Source organism: Anolis carolinensis, unplaced genomic scaffold (genome assembly GCF_035594765.1).
Source record: "Anolis carolinensis isolate JA03-04 unplaced genomic scaffold, rAnoCar3.1.pri scaffold_20, whole genome shotgun sequence".
In the NCBI taxonomy this organism is placed as follows: domain Eukaryota; kingdom Metazoa; phylum Chordata; class Lepidosauria; order Squamata; family Dactyloidae; genus Anolis; species Anolis carolinensis.
Window position 1 is genome coordinate 1,103,793 of NW_026943830.1, and position 22,836 is coordinate 1,126,628.

Consider the following 22,836-nt stretch of genomic DNA (forward strand, 5'->3'; position numbering starts at 1 on the left):
CCCCATAGTAACCTATGGATGCGAGAGCTGGACCATAAGGAAGGCTGAGCGAAGGAAGATAGATGCTTTTGAAATCTGGTGCTGGAGGAAAATCCTGAGAGTGCCTTGGACCGCAAGAAGACCCAACCAGTCCATCCTCCAGCAAATAATGCCCGACCACTCACTGGAGGGAAGGATATTAGAGGCAAAGCTGAAGTATTTTGGCCACATCATGAGAAGGCAGGAAAGCTTGGCAAAAATCATGATGCTGGGGAAAATGGAAGGAAAAAGGAAGAGAGGCCGACCAAGGGCAAGATGGATGGACGGTATCCTTGAAGTGACTGGCTTGACCTTGAAGGAACTGGGGGTGGCCACGGCTGACAGGGAGCTCTGCCGTAGTCTGGTCGAAGAGTTAGAACGAATAAACAACAAAAAGAAATTGAGGCAGTGCCTCATTATTTGCTCTCCTGCACTTTGTACTGCGAACCAAGAAATAAAATCCTGGAGCCTATTCTGTATCTTCTATACTCCCAGCATGGTTTCTGAAAACATTTTCTTTCTCTTGGCTGACACTATCTCTGTGGTTACTCCCAAGGTGTCTCTTTTTGCACCGGCAGCATTGAAAATCTGGATAAGATTAATTTCTGATATTGCAGTTGACTGTTCTGGGGGTGCCTTTATCTAATCATTAATAATCAAGAATTCTTTCTCCCACCCTGGACTTTCCACAGATATATAAACCCCACTTGCCTAGTTTCCAACAGACCTCACAACCTCTGAGGACCCCTGCCAGAAATGTGGATGGAACGTCAGAAGAGAATGCTTCTGGAACATGGCCATACAAGCCGGAAAACTCACAGCAACCCCGTGATTCTGGCCATGAAAGCCTTCGACAGCACATTGTATAATTCCGTTCAAAACAGATAATCTGAATTCAGAAACTGGATTATATAGCAGTGTAGATCTAGTCTGAGATGGCCATAAATGGCTATGGCCATATTAGTAATATAATATAATATAATATAATAAACATAGTACAGTAGAGTCTCACTTATCCAACGTTCTGGATTATCCAACGCATTTTAGTAGTTAATGTTTTCAATGCATTGTGATATTTTGGTGCTAAATTCACAAATACAGTAATTACTACATAACATTAATGTGTAATGAACTACTTTTTCTGTCAAATTTGTTGTATAACATGATGTTTTGGTGCTTAATTTGTAAAATCATAACCTAATTTGATGTTTAATAGGCATTTTCTTAATTTATCCTTATTATCCAACATATTCGCTTATCCAACGTTCTGCCGGCCCGTTTATGTTGGATAAGTGAGACTCTACTGTATAATAATACTTTATCATTACATCCACATTTGAAGATATTTTTTTACCCTTGTGTTTGGAGGAAAAAGAATTGGATTAAGGAAGCTTTCTGAACCTGAAAAAGGAAGCAGTTGTATTGCGTGTTGTTTTCCAGCAACCTGTAATTATCATTTACTCTCATTACCATCCACAGATCAGCTTGCCATTCAAGATCATTTCTCCCTGATCCACTGAGTAGATGGGCATTTATTACTTCAGCAGCAAAGGTAATGCAACTATTTTTGATCATATTTTTTAAAAAGTTAAAATGTCTAGCAAAATTAAAGATTGATGGCTCAGGTTGGTAGAAAGGCATTTATTGTACAAGAGATGTTTATTTAATACTCAGTTTTACTATTTGTATAATGCAGTCATTCAAAATGATAATAAGGCAGCTATACAAATGCTATTTCTTTATGCAGATTTCAACTCCCCATATATTTATTCTCTATTCTGTGGTTATGAAAGACCAAAATCAACTTTCGAGAAAGATTATAAGATGCAATCTGAAAAAAGAGTAAATTCTCAGAAAATCAGCGAATTAATGGTTTTAAATAATAGTTTTAATGTGAAGATATCTGATTTTAGTGTTTATGTATATTATTTATGCTTTATTTTATGTTCTGGCACTGAATGTTTGCCATATATATGTTGTGCTCCGCCATGAGTCTGCTTTCGGGTGAGAAGGGCGGAATATAAATGTTTTAAATAAAATAAATAAATAATAATATTCTGCCTTATAGGCCCCTTGTACACTGCCATATAATCCAGACTTTTTTATTGTGTCAGAAGCGAATTGAGGCAAGTTGCTTCTGGTGTGAGAGAATCGGCCATCTTCAAAGACATTGCCCAGGGACACGGGGGGGGGGGGGAGGGGGTTATCTCATGTCCTCACATGAAGCTAGGGCTGACAGATGAGAGCTCACCCTGTCTCGCAGATTCGAACCACCAACCTTCAGGTCAGCAGTTCAGTTGGCACAAGTGTTTAATCTATTGGGCTACTACGGCTCCTTATAATCCAGGTTATCTAAGCAGATCATCAACATTATTTGCTTTGAACTGGATTATATGAGTCTACACTGCCATATAATCCAGTTCAAAGCAAATAATGTGGATTTTATATGGCAGTTTAGAAGGGTGCTTTTGTTTCTGGAAACAAAAGATCATGGTGAGTATTTTATGGAACAGCAATGTATTTTTAATTTGGGGAAAAGATTTTTGAGAAGTCCACCCCACTCTTGTATAAGAGGCATAAACAGCTGGCAGGGAATTAAAATAATATCAATTACGATTTAAGAATAATTCTTATGGTTTGTTTTTGTATATCTTCAAGTGATTTTTGGGACTAGATCTACACTGTCATATAATCCAGTATCTGAATCCAGATTATCTGCTTTGAACTAGATTAGTCGGTAGTGTAGATTCATATAATCCTGTTCAAAGCAGATAATCTGGATTCAAAAACTGGATTATATGGCAGTGTAGCTGGAGCCTGAGTTTGGATGACCCTAAAGCTGGATCTATACTGCCATATAATCCAGTTTCAGATTGCAAATTTATTGCATTTTTATGGTGTCAGAAGCAAATTGAGAACATACTGCAAGTCACTTCTGGTGTGAGAGTCGGCCATCTACAAAGACGTTGCCCAGGGGATGCCTGGATGTGTTACCATCCTGCTGGGAGGCTTCTCTCATGTCCCCGCATGGTTTTGAACTGGATTATAAAGTAGTGCAGTCTCAATGTCATTTGAAGGCTTTTCGGTCTGACCAAGGGTTTCCTTCCATTATCACTTCATTTTATTTCTTGAACATCATATTTGGCTCTTTGGATTGCTATAGAGTGAACCAAACATCACCAAGGGGTTTTCAGCTGTTAACAATTCCTTTATTTTTTGTTTTTAATTAACAATACCATAGTATCATATACAGTAGTATACATAGGAAATAAATGCTCATGACATGTGAAAACTCAAATCTTGTCAATCGCATACACTACCATAGTATATACTGTATAGGACCCCTTGTGACATTTGGCCTTCTCTGTACTTTGCTGCCACAGTTAATAGTGTGCTTTATTATTGATTATGCGGTTTTTGTTGTTTGTTTTTTGGAATTTAGAAAAATATTTTCTTTGACATACACTCCCTTTTTGTAGAGAGTTAGTTGGGATATAAATTCCTGTATGAATTAAGTGTGAAAACAACAGATAAACTACATTCACTATTTATAACCCTTTCAGAGCAACCATTTGCTCTAGATTGATGTGTCTCTCTTCATACAAAAAGCAATTAAGAACAAGTCTGGATGGAGGAAATATGCTGTAATAAAATATTGGATTGATTTGTAACCTTAGCAAAATGTGAGGTGTGGAGGGTAGCGATGGAAAAAAATGTGACAGCCTTTTAAATGTTAATACAGGCAGTCCCCAAGTTACAAACAAGATAGGTTCTGTAGGTTTGTTTTTAAGTTGAATCTGCTGTAAGTTGACAAAGGTACATTTTTTAAGTGTAACTCTAGCCACATAAACTTTGGCTAGCATAGGGACATGGAAGAGAAGAATGAAGTACATGGCATGTCAAAATCTAAAAGAAAATGTCTACAAAATGCACCTGCAAAGGTATTTCCCTCCAGAGAGATTAGCAAAGACGAACAATTGCACTGACAGATGTTGGAAATATGTGAAAGAAAAAGGCACATTTTACCACATGTGGTGGTCATGCAGGGCCGGCCGGAGATATTTTTTGATGTAAAGCGGGGGCGCTGAAAAGCGCCCCCGCCACCGGCGCCCTGGCCCCGCCCAGCGTGCCCTGGCCCCGCCTCCCACGCTGCGTGGGAGGCGGGGCCAGGGCGAATAGTGAGGGGGCGGGGCCAGAGTTGGCCCCGCCCCCCGTGCCCTGGCCCCGCCTCCCACGCAGCGTGGGAGGCGGGGCCAGGGCACGCTGGGCGGGGGGGCGGCGTCAGAGCTGGCCCCGCCTCCCACGTTACCCCCGCTCGCCCGTCTGGCCTTGTGTAGCAGGCCAGACGGGCGAGCGGGGGTAACGTGGGAGGCGGGGCCAGCTCTGACGCCGCTCCCCCCCCCCGCCCAGCGTGCCTTGGCCCTGCCTCCCACGCAACGTGGGAGGCGGGGCCAGGGCACGCTGGGCGGGGGGGCGGCGTCAGAGCTGGCCCCGCCTCCCACGTTACCCCCGCTCGCCCGTCTGGCCTTGTGTAGCAGGCCAGACGGGCGAGCGGGGGTAACGTGGGAGGCGGGGCCAGCTCTGACGCCGCTCCCCCCCCCCCCGCCCAGCGTGCCTTGGCCCTGCCCCACGCAACGTGGGAGGCGGGGCCAGGGCACGCTGGGCGGGGGGGCGGCGTCAGAGCTGGCCCCGCCTCCCACGTTACCCCCGCTCGCCCGTCTGGCCTTGTGTAGCAGGCCAGACGGGCGAGCGGGGGTAACGTGGGAGGCGGGGCCAGCTCTGACGCCGCTCCCCCCCCCCCCGCCCAGCGTGCCTTGGCCCTGCCCCACGCAACGTGGGAGGCGGGGCCAGGGCACGCTGGGCGGGGGGGGCGGCGTCAGAGCTGGCCCCGCCTCCCACGTTACCCCCGCTCGCCCGTCTGGCCTTGTGTAGCAGGCCAGACGGGCGAGCGGGGGTAACGTGGGAGGCGGGGCCAGCTCTGACGCCGCTCCCCCCCCCCCCGCCCAGCGTGCCTTGGCCCTGCCCCACGCAACGTGGGAGGCGGGGCCAGGGCACGCTGGGCGGGGGGGCGGCGTCAGAGCTGGCCCCGCCTCCCACGTTACCCCCGCTCGCCCGTCTGGCCTTGTGTAGCAGGCCAGACGGGCGAGCGGGGGTAACGTGGGAGGCGGGGCCAGCTCTGACGCCGCTCCCCCCCCCCCCGCCCAGCGTGCCTTGGCCCTGCCCCACGCAACGTGGGAGGCGGGGCCAGGGCACGCTGGGCGGGGGGGCGGCGTCAGAGCTGGCCCCGCCTCCCACGTTACCCCCGCTCGCCCGTCTGGCCTTTTCTAGCAGGCCAGACGGGCCAGGGCGCACTGGGCGGGAGGCGGGGCACCGTCAGGGCGGTGCCCCGCCTCCCGCCCAGCCTGACGGCGCCCCCCCGGGCCTGCGCCCGAGGCGGCGGCGTCAGCTGCCGCATGAGTGGGGCCGGCCCTGTGGTCATGCAACAAAGTAAACAATTACTGGAAACAGATTCATGTATATTTTGAAAAGATATTAAATACAAATTTCAAAATGACACCACAAATATACCTTTTGAACATGCCCGATGAAGAACTAGAAAGGAAATCTGGAAAAAAAAATGTTTTACATGACAGTGGCAGCTTGAGTAGTATATGCTAGATACTGGAAAACCTCAGAGAAAACCCTTAGAAGAATGGGAAAAATACATTACAGATTTGTTGATAACGGATAAAATAACTTTACTCTTAAGACTCTCAAGGTTTTAGAGAACCTTGTTAATGAGTGGCAACCAATGATCCAACATCTCAATGTAAAATTAATTTAAAAATGTATATAGGGAACCTATAAGACTGTAGACAAGAAACGGATATTAGTTTGGAGCCTATGATACCTTTATATGTACTATTTAAATATAAAATTGTGACCCCTTAAAGAAAATATATTATCAGATAAATGATTATGGAACACTAATAGCTGAAAGGTATTGCACTGTATACAACAAACAGTTATAAATGTATGTATATTTGAATTTTTTTTTAATCCCACCCATGGGAAAAAGCGGGATATAAATGAATAAATAATAATAATCCCAAAACATCTAATATCTTTATCAGCATCTGTCATTTTTCATTTTCAGAGGTGAGAAATGTCTTCTGATGAGTCCTGGTCTCCAAGTGAAGAGGATAGCCAAGCATCGAAACTTGCAAGAAAATCCCGGGATGCTCCCTTTGTCCCCATAGGTAAGCTAAACAAACACTTAAGGACTTGGGTGGCAGGAGGTACAGTGCCTAGTGTGCTGCATTTGTTGGAGAGGCCAAGATTTAGATGCCTATGCAAGAATAAAAATTACTGATACTCATAGGCTGGCTAATCTGATCAGCTTAAATTATCCCAGGAAGTTTTTGAGGATAAAATTGAGTACATTGCCATCAATTCCCATATCTGCTCGAGTCTCATACTCACCTTTTTCGGCTCAATTATATTGCCAAAACTGAGATATATAATCGTGCCCGAGGCTCAGTACGGTGCAGTTTCCCTAACAGGACTTGTTCACGAGTCCTTGAAAATCTCCCCCTTGGTCAGTTGGGAATTTTGGCAATATAATTTAGCAAGTTCGCCAGCCTTGACCTGATGGAGTGAGGTGGCTTCCTAAATGGCCCCATTCACGCTGACGTGTCATGTCAACAATGTCAGGCTTCATTTGAAGGCCAGTGCATTTTTGTAAGGTTCAAAATTGAATTACGCATTTATTCAATTGTGTGTTATACTCAAATAAATATGGGTAATTGAAAGGATGGGACAGAAATGGGGGAAATTCATCAATATGGTTGGAATCCTGTAGGAGACATAGCTGGGTTTGCATGAGTGTATGTGAAGCCCTTGGTAGTGCAGCGGATTAAACCGCCTTGCTGCTGAACTTGCTGACCAAAAGGTTGGTGGTTCGAATCTGGGGAACAGAGTGAGCTTCACTATTAGCCCCAGCTTCTGCCCACCTAGCAGTTCGAAAACATGCAAATGTGAGCAGTTCAATAGGTACCGTTCGACGGGAAGATAACGGCGCTCCATGCAGTCATGCTGGCCACATGACCTTGGAGGTGTTTATGGACAACGCTGGCTCTTTGGCTTAGAAATGGAGATGAGCACCAACCTTCAGAGTTGGACACGACTAAACTTAATGGCAGAGGAAAACTTTTACCTTTATGTGCTTTTCAGTTTGTTGTGCAAGAAGGTATTCAGTACCCCTTGTGTAACATTTCCTCTCCTTCCGGACAAAGCATCTTCCCTATGCACTACTTGCCCCCATTAGTAACTGGAGGAAAATGAGGGAGATATTCTGTTCTGCATCAGAGAGAAATGAAGATCCATGGTTTGGGAAAGGTAATGACAGCTTTGGCAAATCTATGTCAGAACAGAAGACTTTCCAGAATTTAAGGTGATTTGCATTTCCAGTGCTCACGAACACACATTTAATTTGTATGCACTGTTGTCAATTAAACTGGCTGCAAGGACACTGTTTGCCTACCCAGACCGTGGTTACAGTTGAACGATAAGAATGAAATGTCATTATATTGAATTTATGGCTCAAACATGAAGAGGCTAAAAGCAATTTTGCATTATCTGGCCTATTTTCAAGAGCAAACCACTCACAACACTCCTGGATGTCACTTCAGAGCAATGTTTGATTAACGGAGAGTGCTTATGGTTAAAATGAAATCTGGAAAGCAAAATCCAACTCCTGGTCAACAAAATGACACATCCCCTTGAAAGAAAAGGCACTAGTGTTTACTAATTATTGCTTTAAGTAACCTTGTTTTTACAAAATGGAACTTTTAAATATATTCTCGTATATCAGATTTATCAAAAAAATGATACATTTCACCACAAACAATATAATATTCAGAATTGGTATTTGTTACATCTAGGTTCTTCAACAGTTGATCCTAATCTCTCTGTTGGCAGCCCCCACTGTGGTGGATTTAAAATATAGTTGTTAGTATTCGTAAAGCAGAATTTTATTAATGTAATGAGGTAACTGGTATATTATGAACCCTTTACATATGACATTTAAAAGCCACCTTTTCATTTTAGCCTTACGTCAAGGAGGTGAGTATAACAAACATGGGATTGTACCACTTGACAATCACAACAACTTGACATTCAACACATTTTGCAGCAAGTGACTGTCTTTCTTCATTTCACTCACAGTGAGTTGTATTCTGGCACAGAATCCTATAAACCCCTATGTCAGATTCTGACAATGAAAATAAAAATTCCTCTTCAAAACATCTGAAATTAGTTGTCCAAGACAGCTCTTATTCTGTTTAATAGTACAGTTAGTTGTGAGAACAATTTTCTGTGTTGGGATACGTTGAAATCCTTTCCGCCCTGACTCCTGTTTGACAGTTGGCATGTCTCTATTTCTTCTCTTCTCTCTGTTTCTGCTCTCATTCTGATTGGTTATGTAGAATAGATACTCTGCAGGTATTGCTATTTTTACATCTTAGTATGTGCTTTGTGTATTGAGACCTCTCTCTGCTTGTGTGTCAGGACAGATGTAGTGATTGGAGATTTTCCCCTCTCTTTTGAACCCTAGATGGAGTTAAGAGTAGCTCAGATCCAGTTATTTACTATGAAGAAATGTACTTATTATTTTTGTAAATAAACCTTTTGTAATTTAGGGATATAATTATAAATTATAACTCTGGATCTTTGCCTCCTAAGCTCTAAATTCTTTTCCAGCCACATCATTTCATGCTCTGCTTGCTGTGAGCTGAATGCTCAACCATAAGTATCCTTCTTTTGTATTTTTGGATGCTCTGCTGTATTTTTGGGAGTATTCCCTAACCAAAGTCCTAACAGAAAAACGGTGGTTGTTGTTGTTGTTGTTATTATTATTATTATTATTATTATTATTATTATTATTATTGACACAACGATGTTGTATGACACAGCAAACAAGATAGACATGCTGGATTTCGTTTCACAAAACCACAAGTCGAACACTTCCCAAGTGTCTAGGACTGTGTGATGTATTTTCGGATGATGCGTGCAGATCCCAGCAGGGTGGCCTTTTGCAGTTGGCAGATCGTAATTTTGTCAATGTCTATTGTTTCCAAATGCCGGCTGAGATCTTTTGGCATGGCACCCAATGTGCCCATCACCACCGGGACCACCTGCACTGGTTTCTGCCAGAGTCTTTGAAGTTCAATCTTGAGGTCCTGATAGCGGCTGAGTTTTTCCTGTTGTTTTTCATCAATGCGACTGTCACCTGGGATGGCGACATCAATTATCCAAACCTTGTTCTTTTCCACAACTGTGATATCTGGTGTGTTGTGTTCCAGAACTTTGTCAGTCTGGATTCGGAAGTCCCACAGTATCTTTGCGTGTTCATTTTCCACGACCTTTGCTGGTTTGTGATCCCACCAGTTCTTTGCTGCTGGCAGGTGGTACTTGATGCATAAGTTCCAATGGATCATTTGGGCCACACAGTTATGCCTCTGTTTGTAGTCTGTCTGTGCAATTTTCTTACAGCAGCTGAGGAGATGATCAATGGTTTCATCAGCTTCCTTGCACAGTCTGCATTTTGGGTCATCAGCTGATTTTTCAATCTTGGCCTTAATTGCATTTGTTCTGATGGCTTGCTCCTGGGCTGCAAGGATCAGGCCTTCTGTCTCCTTCTTCAGGGTCCCATTCGTGAGCCAGAGCCAGGTCTTCTCCTTGTAAGCTTTTCCTTCAATTTTGTCAAGGAACTTTCCATGCAATGTTTTGTTGTGCCAGCTGTCAGCTCTAGTTTGTAGTGTGGCTTTCTTGTACTGGTTTTTTGTCTGCTGTGCTTTGAGGAGTTTCTGATTTTTGACTTCAATCAAAGCAGGTTCTTCACTTTGCTTTACATATTCTGCCAGGGCATGTTCTTCTTCTTTGACTGCTTGTTTTACTTGTAAGAGTCCTCTGCCCCCTGATCTTCTAGGCAGATATAGCCGGTCAACATCACTGCGAGGGTGCAGTGAGTGATGAATGATCATGAGTTTTCTTGTTTTTCTGTCCAAATTGTCCAGTTCCATCTGTGTCCAGTTTATAATGCCAGCAGTATATCTTATGACAGGCATGGCCCAGGTGTTTATGGCCTTGATGGTGTTGCCTCCATTGAGCTTGCTTTTGAGAATTTTTCTGATCCTTTGTGTGTATTCTTTACTGACCACATGTTCATGCTTGATGTTGTCCAGCTGTAATATGCCCAGATATTTATAGGCCTCTGGCTGGTGACACTTTATTGTTTGGCCATTAGGCATATTTATGCCCTCACTTTCAATGATTTTCCCCTTCTTCAATGCCACTGTCGAACATTTGTCCAAACCAAACTCCATGTTGATATCAGTGCTAAAAATTCGGACAGTGTTAGTCAGAGACTGGATTTCAGTTTTCGTTTTTCCATACAGCTTCAGGTCATCCATGTACATCAGATGCGAAATTTTGTGAGAATTCTTAGATGTTTGGTAGCCGAGATTTGTTTTTTGTAAGATTGTTGACAGAGGGATCATGGCAAATTTATTATTATTATTATTATTATTATTATTATTATTATTATTATTATTATTATTATTAATATCCCGCCTTCTCTCGCCATACCGAGATTCAAATCAGCTGACAATGAAAAGTGTTACAATACAACTTGAAATATACAATATACAAATATTAAAACAGTATTAAACATCGTTAATATTAAAAACTATTCAAGTTAAAATTATAAAAGCATATAAAATGATCCCATTGAGTTTCAAGTCTGGGAAAGAATATAAACCCAACCCTCCAACTTATTTGTGTCAAGCCATCCAGCAGTTTCGGTGCATCACGGAGGAATCCAGGGAAGCAAGTAGTCCATAAAAATGGCAATTCTCGTGTGAAAAATAAGGAAAATATTTATTTATTCATTATTTATTATTTGAAGTATTTATATACCGCCCTTCTCAACCCCAAAGACTCAGGGCGGTTAACAGTGTTGGCAACAGTTCAATGCCCTCGATAAAAACAGCATAAAACATCAAAGTTGACCTCCCCTAATAAATATTAAACATTATTAAACACATCACATAAAATAACATCATATATCACACAAAGACATAGACATATCTCTTTTGGCTCCATCAAGTACAAACCCATCATGTAGAACACAAAATCTATCTGTCTATCTATCCATCCATCCACTGGTCTGTTAATTATTGTATGTAGCTGCTATTAAGAAGTACAAGATGTTCAACTATACAAAATAATGGCTGAAGCCAAATGTTAGGACTGATCTTTACCCTTCTTTTTAATATATAGGACTGGCAGGTTGCTTTGCTGTTGTGGCTTATGGTCTTTACAAACTAAAGCATCGGGGAAGCCAAAAAATGTCAGTCCATCTCATCCACATGAGAGTGGCAGCACAAGGATTTGTCGTTGGTGCAATAACCATTGGTAAGCAAACAAGTTGATGCCTTTTCAAACACACCCATTTTCAGTAACAGTATGTGTACGTCTCATCCACATGAGTGAGCCCCCAGTGGCGCAGTGTATTAAAAGCATTGAGCTGCTGAACTTGCAAACCAAAAGGTTGCAGGTTCGAATCCAGGGAGTGGAGTGAGCGTCCGCTGTTAGCTCCAGTTTCTGCCAACCTAGCAGTTCGAAAACATGCAAATTAGATTAATTAGTAGATTAATAGGTACCACTCCGGCGGGAAGGTAATGGAGCTCCATGCAGTCATGCCAGCCACGTGACCTTGGAGGTGTCTACGGACAACGCCGGCTCTTCGGCATAGAAATGGAGATTAGCACCAACCCCAAGTCGGACACGACTGGACTTAACGTCAGGGGAAATCTTTACCCTTTACCTTATGTGTATCTTGTTGTCCCTTTCCCATATCCTTTTGTAACTTCTTCCCATAGCATCCAGAGCTTACGACATGGGGTCTCCAATGTGTCTTTTATCAATATTCCTAAACTATTGCCACTATTAATATCAGCAGGAGCAACAGTCCATTTACCTGTGCTAAGGAGTGAAAGAGTGACTTTGAATGGATTGACACCTTGGGAATGATATTTTGAAGTACAGTAGAGTCTCACTTATCCAACCTAAACGGGCCGGCAGAATGTTGGATAAGCGAATATGTTGGATAATAAGGAGGCATTAAGGAAAAGCCTATTAAACATCAAATTATGTTATGATTTTACAAATTAAGCACCAAAACATCATGTTATACAACAAATTTGACAGAAAAAGTAGTTCAAATACGCAGTAATGCTACGTAGTAATTACTGTATTTACGAATTTAGCACCAAAATATCACGATGTATTGAAAACATTTGACTACAAAAATGCGTTGGATAATCCAGAACATTGGATAAGTGAGTGTTAGATAAGTGAGATTCCACTGTAGCTATTGAAATCAAGTGCATGTGTTTTCTTTTTTGTTAGGCGTTCTGTATTCTATGTACAGAGATTACATCAAACGTCCAGGCATGAAAAATAATCCAGGCTCCAAAGAATGAACAATAAAGCGTGGTAATCAACATCATTTTAAAATGTGTATAAAAGCTTCATGAAGCATGTGCATCAGTTGTTTTATCAGGATTTCTGTAACTTTCTTATTTATTAAAGCAACATGAAAATGTTACAAAATCTGTTTACTGGTATTTAAAAATCTAAAATCAGGACACTAAATAAAGAACAACATTCAGAAAACAGAGCAATTCCAGACATTAATCAATCAGGGCCAATTAACGCCTCCCAACAAAGGATTCCCTCAGGCAAGAAGCAGCCAGGCTTTGAAGCTGCAGGGCCATTGAATGCTAATCAAGCTGGCCAATTGCAACATTCACACTTGCTGCAAACACACAAGAGTTCCTTCTCCCATCCTGGACTTTCCACAGATATATAAACCCCACTTGCCTTGTTTCCAACAGACCTCACAACCTCTGAAGATGCCTGCCATTGATGTGTGTGAAACGTCAGGAGAGAATGCTTCTGGAACATGGCCATACAGCCCAGAAAACTCACAGCAATCCAACTGATATTTGCTTGAACCAAGCCTTGAATCTATATTTTTGTTGAGTTCCCAAATGTGGCTTACCTTAGGAGTTCTGTGAGAACAGAGATGAAGCCTTTGTAGCTCTTTAGACAATTATGGATTCCTACTCCTGCAGTAGCTTACATGGAATCACATGGGATTTGATGAAACAACTCATGTTGTTATTATTCCTGTGAAAATGTTGCATCCGTTCTATTTCTCCCTTTCCCTCCTTCTTCTCAAACACCAACCAACCAAAAATATTGGAAGAGGCTCATCAGTTGGGATGGATAATTTTGCTGCACAGAGTTTTGAAATTAGTTCCTAAAACAATCACATTCTCTTAAGAAGAAAAAATTATTTACAACACAAGACAGATTGCCTCAGTGTTAACTGCAGAAATTAGACAACAAGATTAGAGGCCAAAACCAGAAGTGGGCAGTGGACATATTTATTTGAAAATCTGGACTCCCATTGAAAGAAACAAAAATTAGATACAAAACATACAAAATAAATTAAGGCTAAAATTAAAATCAGAAACAGCAAAAAAGAGAGGAAGGGATTGTGTATTTTGTAACAGAACAATGATTTTAAATACATTTTTTTAAACCACCAAGTACCAAAGGGCAATGCCTGCTGAATAATTTGTAACACAATTCCAAACATTTTACATAACCATACATAAAAAGGGAAGATACACAAAACATGTTCAGTGAGGTGATTAATCCAAAACATACCGATTCAAGTCAGACGTACACCTATTGACCAAACTTGTCAGGGAACTCTTGTGAGATGTTCGTTTCTTATGGTTTTACAGTGGAATGCAAAACTAAAGTAGATCGATCTTAGGAAGGTTTACTCAGAGAGAAGACCGAGTCAGCTCGATAGGGTTTGTTAACTGGTTAAAATGTGCACAGTGCTTATTGACAGGTTGCTTGCCAGAAGGTTTTTCTCAGTGGTGGCATCCATGTCAGTTGGCTGATGACTCTGTTCTGGGTTTAGTCAATACCAGTGGTTCTCAACCTGGAGTCCCCAGATGTTTTTGGCCTTCAACTCCCAGAAATCCTAACAGCTGGTAAACTGGCTGGGATATCTGGGAGTTGAAGTCCAAAATACTTGGAGGGCTGAAGTTTGCCCATGTCTGCTTTAAAGTAATAGTCAAGAAGCTGAAACTATTTTGGAGGTTTGGTTCAGGACTCTGGATAGCTCCATTAAACGATGGAGTAAAACCCAGAGTGGCTTTGTCTCCCCATTGACATGAAAGCGGACACATTAACTGAGTTTCCCTTCCCAATCAAAGGAAGACCACAAGCGAGGATCTGGCTGCAGGAAGGAAGACCCACTATATCCAAGGTTGCTCTCCTCGAAACCATACCATCGCCTCCAGAGAGTTCTCTTAGCAATGATGCCATCACATTCCAAAGATTCTTGGGAGGAAACCATGGTGATTCAACTGTTTTACTGTGTTTACATGTGTCCTCAGTCACAAAATTCATAATTAAGTCTTCCCCTGTATTCTATTATCCTATGCCTTTTCCCATGCATTTCTGTGGGAGTATGATTGACCTAGCTGGAGGAGGAGAATGATAATACTCAAAAACATATTTTCTGCAGTATCATAAGACAGAAGCGAACAGTTCCTTTTTGTACCGAATCTCCCAAATCCTGTGGCAAAATAAGCAAGTACAGTCAGCCCTACACATTCTCTGGAATTAGGGTTACAGGACTTTGTGAAAGTGAAAAACACTACTATTGTTTACCTAAGAGAACAGCTCTCCAGGAATCTCTTAAGTCCTCTAGTTGAACGTTATGTTCAACTTCTGCCACAACTGTGTTCAAGAACCTAGAGATGTGTTTTCTCTTGTAACTTCTGGATTCTCTGGCAGAACTTTATGGCCAACTGCTAGCAGATGCTGACTAGAAAGCTATGCCGAAGAGCCTGGAGATTCCTTGAGAGACCATATTAATCACATTTGTCAATCGTCAAATCTGCAAAAGTTAAACTGGCAAACATGCAAGGCTGGCTGTATGCATTAGTATCAAATAAAGACAGCAAACTTCAGGAAGTTATGAAGGCTTAGAAATTGGGTTGTGTGTGGCTTCGAGGAAAGGATTATGTCACAATGGATAAATGGGAGTGGAGGAAGTGAGTAACAATGGGTGTTGGGAAGAAGGAAAAAGCTGAGCAGAGAAAAAGTCAAGAAGAGCCCATAACTTGGTTCACTAATTTTTCCAGCAAATCTACCAAGCTACTTTTCTGTCCAAACTCTCCTTGGGACATATATTCCTGCTCATTCAGTTATTCCTTTATAGGATTTTTATGCTGCCTAATGAAAGAACAATTTTCCTCAAGGCATTGTTTCATGAAGGCTTCTGCGGAGGTTGTCCTTTCTGTCAACATGTGTTTCTCATATAGTGTTATGTTTCAAAAATCTTTCTGGTTTACATCTGAGCTCAGTGGATTAGATCTAGACTCTGGCATGATTAGACTAGGCTAATTAATACCAATAGACTCCAGTTAACTCACAAGTAGTTCTAGATGCAATCCACCAATAATGGGATCGTAGCTCAGCTTATAAACCTTCAAGAAAAATATTGCTTCAATAATATCTACCCGCTTCTAGAAATTTGAAGGTGATGAAGGTTGTGTAGTCATTTTCGTATCTTAGAAAGATGGACAGTGCTCAATACTTTAACTGATAAGGACAGAGTGTTTCAAAATGACAGCTCCATCTTTTTGAAACAACCTGTATATGACTACCCGTGTTATTTTTGAAAAAGATTAAAAACCTGTAGAAATTTCTACAGGTAAGAGAGTGATGGGGCAAGTATTTTGAAATACAGCTCACTACCTAAAAGGCAAAAGGGAGAGATTTCAAGGGGGGGGGGGGAGTGCACGTGAGAAGAAAGAACCAAACTCTCTTGTGTTGTCAAAGGCTTTCACGATTGGAATCACTGGATTGCTGTGAGTTTTACGGGCTGCATGATTATGTTCAGAATGCTTCTGGAACATGGCCATACAGCCCGGAAAACTCACACCAACCCAAACTCTCTTACCTGCTTCCTCACCCCAACCTTCAACTTCTCACCCAACCTCTTTTCTCCCAGGCTGGATCTTCACTGCCCTATATCCCAGGATGTCATGTCAGATTATCCACTTTGAATTGGAATACATGAGTCTCTACCGCCATATAATGTTAGGATAAGAAGATAATCTGGGATCAGATCCTGGGATATAGAGTAGTGTAGATGAGGCCCCAGTTGCATCCTGGGGCAAAGAATAAAGCCAAATAGGAGGAAAACAGATGGGATAAGATAATGCTTGTGTTGGGGAAAGTAAGAAGAGAAGAGCACTTTCCTTTGCTCTTCCATTTCTGGAAATGCCCTCTCCCACATTTTGCAGGTATTTGGCCCACATAAAAAGGTAAGATTTCTCTCCATCATTATGTACCCTTCTGCCCCCTTCACAGTGTATGGTGTCAGTAGCACTTTAACAGCTTTCACAGTTGGTAACTTGAACGGAGTCTCTTTTCCAGGCAATCCTTAACAGCACCACTTCCCCCTCCCTCCATCTCATTTCTGCTCCTCATAGAAAACAGGAGTCTCTCTGGAGCATATACACTCACTTTTGAACCAACTAGAACTTGGTTTTGTGCAGCATAAGAGGACTTTTCCCCCCTTTTAAATTTTTTCCCTTCTTCTGTAGTTCATCTACTCGTAACCGAGTCAGCATCCATGTTGTTGAGGAGGAAGAGTTCAGGACGAGAAATGAGTCCCAGGTTGTACTAAATAAGAGAGGGAAAAGAAATAGGCAATTAGGAACAAGGTCTTGGTAGCAGTATCCAACAGCCACTTACTCAGGTAGGTTCATACCTGTAAGTATGAAGCCATCCTATTAAGAGGGACAGGTATTTGTTTAAAAAAGTGTTATCTCCCCCCTCAATCCTTGATTTTTCCAAGCACACTTGCTGTTTTTATCCCGTCCTCTTTTCGGTACAATTCTGACATTCACGTTGTCCAAGTTGAAGCTAAGAGTATGCAGAATACATCCCCTTGCCTTGCATGTAGACTATAAGTCCCACTGTCTGGACAGCCCTTAGCTCAGTGGTTCTCAACCTTCCTAATGCCATGACCCCTTAATGCAGTTCCTCATGTTGTGGTAACCCCCAACCATAACATTATTGTCATTACTACTTCATAACTATAATTTTGCTACTGTTATGAATCGTAATGTAAATATCTGATATGCAGTATGTATTTTCATTCACTGGATCAGAATTGGCACAAATACCCAATATGCACCCAAATTTGAATACTGGTGGGGTTGTGGGGGATTGATTTTGTCATTTGGGAGTTGTAGTTGCTGGGATTTATAGTTCATCTACAATCAAAAAGCATTCTGAACTCCACCAACGATGGAATTGAACCAAACTTGGCACACAGAACTCCCATGAGCAACAGAAAATACTGGAAGGGTATGGTGAGCATTGTCCTTGAGTTTTGGAGTTCACCTACATCCAGAGAGCACTGTGGACTCCAAACAATGATGGATCTGGACCAAACTTGGCACGAATACCCAATATGCCCAAATTTGAACACTGGTGGAATTTGGGGAAAATAGACCTTGACATTTAGGAGTTATAGTTGCTGGGATTTATTTATTTATTGGACTTGTATACCGCTACTCCCAATTTGGCTCGGAGCGGTTTACAAAAATAGATAAAACAATATAGTTAGCAATACATTTATAGTTCTCCTACAATCAAAGAGCCCCTTGAACCCCACCAACAGTAGAATTGGGCCAAACTTCCCACACAGAATTCCCATGACTAACAGAAAATACTGGCGGGATTTGGGTTCCTAAGACCTTAAGAAATATGTGTTTTCTGATGGTCTTTGGCAACCCCTCTGAAGCCCCCCTCGTGATCCGCCCCAGAGGTCCCGACCCTCAGGTTGAGAAACACTGCCTTAGCTGGAGACAGTGGGTGCTGGTTAAACATGTGGCACTCTCTTGTTCCTAATGTTTGAAATGTTCATATAATCACACATTCATAAAGACTAGCCAGGTCGGTCAACAAGCAACAGTAGAAGTACAATTTATTCCACTGTACTGCCCTAAACATACCTAGTAATATCTTATTTGGGAAACTCAGCAAGATTTGGGTTGGTTGGTACTTTGATGGGCAGCCACTAGTAAATAGCAATATCAAGGATCTTTGAGTACAGCTTGGAAGGAAACTTGATTGAAAACCTGCAGTGTAGCTGCCAAAGGAGGACTAGATAGTCTGACTCAGTATAAGGCAATATGCTAATACAGTAGAGTCTCACTTATCCAACATTCTGGATTATCCAATGCATTTTTGTAGTCAATGTTTTCAATATATCATGATATTTTGGTGCTAAATTCGTAAATACAGTAATTACTACATAGCATTACTGCGTATTGAACTATTTTTTCTGTCAAATTTGTTGTATAACATGATGTCTGGATGCTTAATTTGTAAAATCATAACCTAATTTGATGTTTAATAGGCTTTTCCTTAATCCCTCCTTATTATCAAACATATTCGCTTATCCAACGTTCTGCCGGCCCGTTTACGTTGGATAAGTGAGACTCTACTGTATTGTTAAAAATCTGTTGAGCCTCATCTTTTTCTAGGCCAAAGCTCAGTTTATTAAATAGACAAATTAAATACTATATATGCGATAAATAGATGCATACACTATGATAATAGAGAAGAGAGGATACACTTGTACTACAAAATGAAGCCAAAATGCCAAGCAAAGCAAGAAAAGTGTGCATGGGTGTGTAACCATACTGAAAAGATTACAAATGAAAAGGAGTACAATGGTAATTAAAGATTCAATCAAATGAGTACAGCATCTAGTCACAGCAATCAGGACCAGTCACTATGTGGTTAGGGAATGCAAAAAGAAAGAAAAAAAAGAAAATCCACACTTAAATGAGGGACTTTGTACACCCACTTTTTAATGAGCCAAGTTCCTACACTGCTCACTTTGCAAATTAATTACAACTTAGCATTGTCTCCTTTTTCTTCTTGGCAGATGACTTAGAAAATAGCAATGTAGCCCAACTGCTTCCTAAATCTGAAGCATCACCTTTCATGAGTGTATGGCTGATCGCTTTGGCCTTACATTCATTAATGACTGAAAACCATTATGGGAAGCTGATACTCTATATCAGGTGAAGTGAATTATGTAAGTGAATTAGCCTTTGATAATATCGGTGTGGCTGTTTGATCACATGATTGTGTCACTGGAATAGATATATAGACAGTTGGCGCTGATTGTAGGGCTTTGCTCCCAGGTCCTTATCTCATGTTTTGTGACTCATTGTTGCTGGTAACTAGTTTCTTTAGATTGAAGACCTGCCCCTAAGAAAGGAAAGATCCTCCGCCCACGGCCTGGGAGAAAGGTTTGTCATTTTGTCTATTCTGGATGTCAATTTTGATATTATGGAAGAGATCCCGCAGGGAACTTAAGGTGACAATTGCTATCGTCATGATCTTTTTTTCTGGCCTGGTCTATAGCAGGCAGCTTCTGGCCTTACAGATATGCTTCCTGACTTTCTCAAGGAATTTATGTGGCTTAAAAAAATGGGTACTGAAAATTTTGCCACAAGAGTTGATAAGAGTAGTTATATCATACTCTGGGTCAATGCACGTGGCTGACAGCATAAAGGTTTTTGTGTAACGATCACTTTCTAGCCATTTCTGAGCTTCTCCCAAAGTTGTACTGCAATGACCTGAAAATGACACTTTGCATGGTGTGCTTGAAGAGTGGGTTAGCAGTAGAGTAGATATCATGGTAGGTCTCATGCGATTTCTCAGAGGGTTCCTTTTCCATGAAGATGACATGAAGATTGGGATCAGGCTTTTAATGGAGGGGAATTGAGAACGTTTCCTGCAATTCCGTGATACATACGTAGCATATATTCCGCCCTGTCTCCACAAGGGACTCAGGGCAGATCATATGGTATGTCTTTGTATTATACATCTGACTATGCCAGTGGTTCTCAACCTGTGGGTTCCCAGGTGTTTTGGCCTACAACTCCCAGAAATCCCAGCCAGTTTACCAGCTGTTAGGATTTCTGGGAGTTGAAGGCTAAAACATCTGAGGACCCACAGATTGAGAACCACTGGACTATGCCAATCCCATAACTGGGAATTCCCAAGTTGGGAGTCACACAAATGCACTACTAACTGGAGCTGAGATGTCACAATTCCCCCTGGAATATTCTTCCGGCTGTGGTTTCTGTTTACCAATTTTCGAAATATCCTGCCTCATGGAGATCTTGGAACACACTTTCAAGTATCCTGATATGAGAGTTAATTTATATAGATGTTCTGTTTTGTTCTTAAACCTCAAGGGTAACATGTCAATTTGTTTTTTATATAAATTAACTAGTTGTGCCCAGCCACGCGTTGCTGTGGCGAAGTATGGTGGTATGGGAAATAAAGTATTGAGGAATTGGTGGTAATTAAGGTAAAGGGTAAATACAGTAATTACTACATAGCATTACTGCGCATGGAACTACTTTTTCTGTCAAATTTGTTGTATAACATGATGTTTTGGTGCTTAATTTGTATAATGATTACCTAATTTGATGTTTAATCGACTTTTCCTGAATCTCTTCTTATTATCCAACATATTCACTTATCCAACGTTCTGCTGGCCTGTTTATGTTGGATAAGTGAGACTCTGCTGTATATTTATAAACTTATAGAAGTGGATTATATGAGACCCCTTCTACACAGCTGTATAAAATGCACACGGAAGTGGATTATATGGCAGTGTGGAGTCAAGATAATCCAGTTCAAAGCAGTTAATATAAGATTATAAATGGGTTATATAGCTGTGTGGAAGGGCCTTGAGTCTACACTGCCATATAATCCAATGCAAATTAGATAATATGTGGAAGAAGCCTAAGTGAGGCCTAACTCTGCCTGTCCCCTGGGCTGAGTGGGTTGCTAGGAGACCAAGTGGACGGAGCTTAGCCTTCTAACTGGCAGCAATTGGATAAAAACAATTATTCCTCTCCGTCTAATTAGAACTTTATTTTTCTTTTCTTTTTGTTGTATGAACGTAGAGGCATGGATGAGGGGTTGTGATGCCAAGTTTAGTGTTTCTGTGTAGTTTTGTTGGTTTGTCCTAGGCCGAAATTTCATTACCCTTTTATATATATAGATGTAGTTTATATGGGTGACATAAAAACCGCTTTTCTTTTACTTTTCACTTTTCTGCATTCAAAGCCCAAATCCACTCATTTTTGTGGAATACATAGCTATTCATAAATCTGACAAAGTGGATTCCGACCTTTGACAATTTGCATCACAATAGAAGTGTTACCTTTTGTCAAAAAACAAAACTTTCTTCATTTAGAAAACACTCCTGGATTATTTCTTTTCGTGGACGTAATGGTTCCATGGTAGAACCTAGAATGATGGTCTGTTTCCCTTGCTCAAATTCTTTTCTTCCTATTTCATTTAGAAAAGTAATTCTGTATGCATATGTCTATGTGTAACAGGGAAGGACACTGCTTGAGTAGGAACTAATAGTACTTCCAGTCCTGGGTGAAAAACAGGGTACGAATAAATATTACAATAATAATAATTTTGGGGTATGACAGGTTGGTGTTACTTGGTTCTTTCACACCAGCATGATAATTACAGTATATCCCTTCAGGTAGATATTTGACTCGAATGGGATCTAGTTAACAGCTTGTTTATTTTAACTTCTTTTGTACCACGGGTTGTATGTATGTATTAAATGTTTTTATATGGCCGATGGGCTAATCATTAAAACGTGATTCTATATCCCTTCAGTCAATACTTGTGAATGTAGAGTTTTATTTTGGGAATAGATGTGTGATTTCCCCCGCACATTTTAATGGAAGATGATGTGTTCAAGCAGTTCCTTTCTATTGAAAAGTGCACACTGGAGCAAGCCCAAGACTCAATGGATCAGACAGGCAAGTGTTGGGCAATCTTAGTTTTGTGGAACTGTACATAGGCCTCATGCTTGTATTTCAGCCAACTGCTGAGGAAGGTGATGCTTCTTTAACTGTTTCACTGACATGTCAGAAAAAATACTAGTTTCTGCATATACCTAGAATGGCAAGATCAGAGAGTCAGGATAGTTCTTATGTGCAGTAAGAATGGTCATGTACATTTGCCACAGCTGGGTGTGTGAAGTATCCTGTTTTAGTTGTAGCGTGAGTAATCATGAAATTATTTGGAGGTTTTAAAACAGAATAATCTTTTGAAAGTGCTATACTTGTGTATTCCTTTATGGCAGGAGGTTGGATTGGATGGTCCCTGTAGTCTCTCTTCCAACTGTATGATTCTATAATTTCCTAATTTATGATGCAGAGAGTCAACCATGCCTCACATATCGTTAAGTAGGTCCCCAAGTGGAACTGGCCTGTTTAAAATGTATTTCGGTTGCAAACAGCTGTGATTGTTGAAGTCACAGAAATAAGAATAAAGTCTTTGTTCCCAATATTTTTGGAAAACATAGCAGTCATCATGAAAGGCATACATAATCCACTAAACATTATCATCTATGTGTTGCACAACATGTAACTTTATATGAGTGCAACTCCGTCGTCTACAGAAAGCACAGAAAAAATTACCCACAATTAACTGGGAGGTAATAAATATACACGTGTTGTAAGTTGCTAAATCTATGCTAAACTGATAAATGTAGAGGATCATTATTTTATTTTTGAAGCCTTGTTGTTCTTCTGACTTTAA

At 41.2% G+C, this 22,836-nt stretch overlaps 2 protein-coding genes across 6 annotated transcripts in view; one reads left to right on the forward strand and one right to left on the reverse strand.

Annotated features, from left to right (window-relative positions):
• The first annotated feature begins 1,435 nt into the window (after positions 1-1,435).
• higd1c (HIG1 hypoxia inducible domain family member 1C) lies at positions 1,436-12,672 on the forward strand. The gene is made up of 4 exons (XM_008103523.3): positions 1,436-1,570; positions 6,155-6,257; positions 11,338-11,472; positions 12,469-12,672. Exons 2-4 carry the CDS (start codon positions 6,164-6,166, stop codon positions 12,540-12,542), a joined length of 303 nt encoding a protein of 100 aa, XP_008101730.2. The 5' UTR covers positions 1,436-1,570; positions 6,155-6,163; the 3' UTR covers positions 12,543-12,672.
• A 3,246-nt stretch (positions 12,673-15,918) lies between these two features.
• slc11a2 (solute carrier family 11 member 2) overlaps positions 15,919-22,836 on the reverse strand; it is a 70,984-nt gene continuing 64,066 nt past the window's right edge. For all 5 annotated transcript variants that reach the window (XM_008103524.3, XM_008103526.3, XM_062966442.1 and 2 more), the window contains one exon: positions 15,919-16,845. In XM_008103524.3, the coding sequence (XP_008101731.1) occupies positions 16,768-16,845 (78 nt within the window). In that variant the 3' untranslated portion in view covers positions 15,919-16,767. The remainder of the gene's footprint in view (positions 16,846-22,836) is intronic.

What these genes read in the sequence shown, in the direction of transcription:
- higd1c (XM_008103523.3), top strand. Translation starts at nt 6,164, where the DNA reads ATGTCTTCTGATGAGTCCTGGTCTCCAAGTGAAGAGGATAGCCAAGCA. An exon ending in TGCTCCCTTTGTCCCCATAG is followed by an intron (nt 6,258 to 11,337) that starts GTAAGCTAAACA and finishes TTTAATATATAG; the next exon opens with GACTGGCAGGTTGCTTTGCT. An exon ending in CGTTGGTGCAATAACCATTG is followed by an intron (nt 11,473 to 12,468) that starts GTAAGCAAACAA and finishes CTTTTTTGTTAG; the next exon opens with GCGTTCTGTATTCTATGTAC.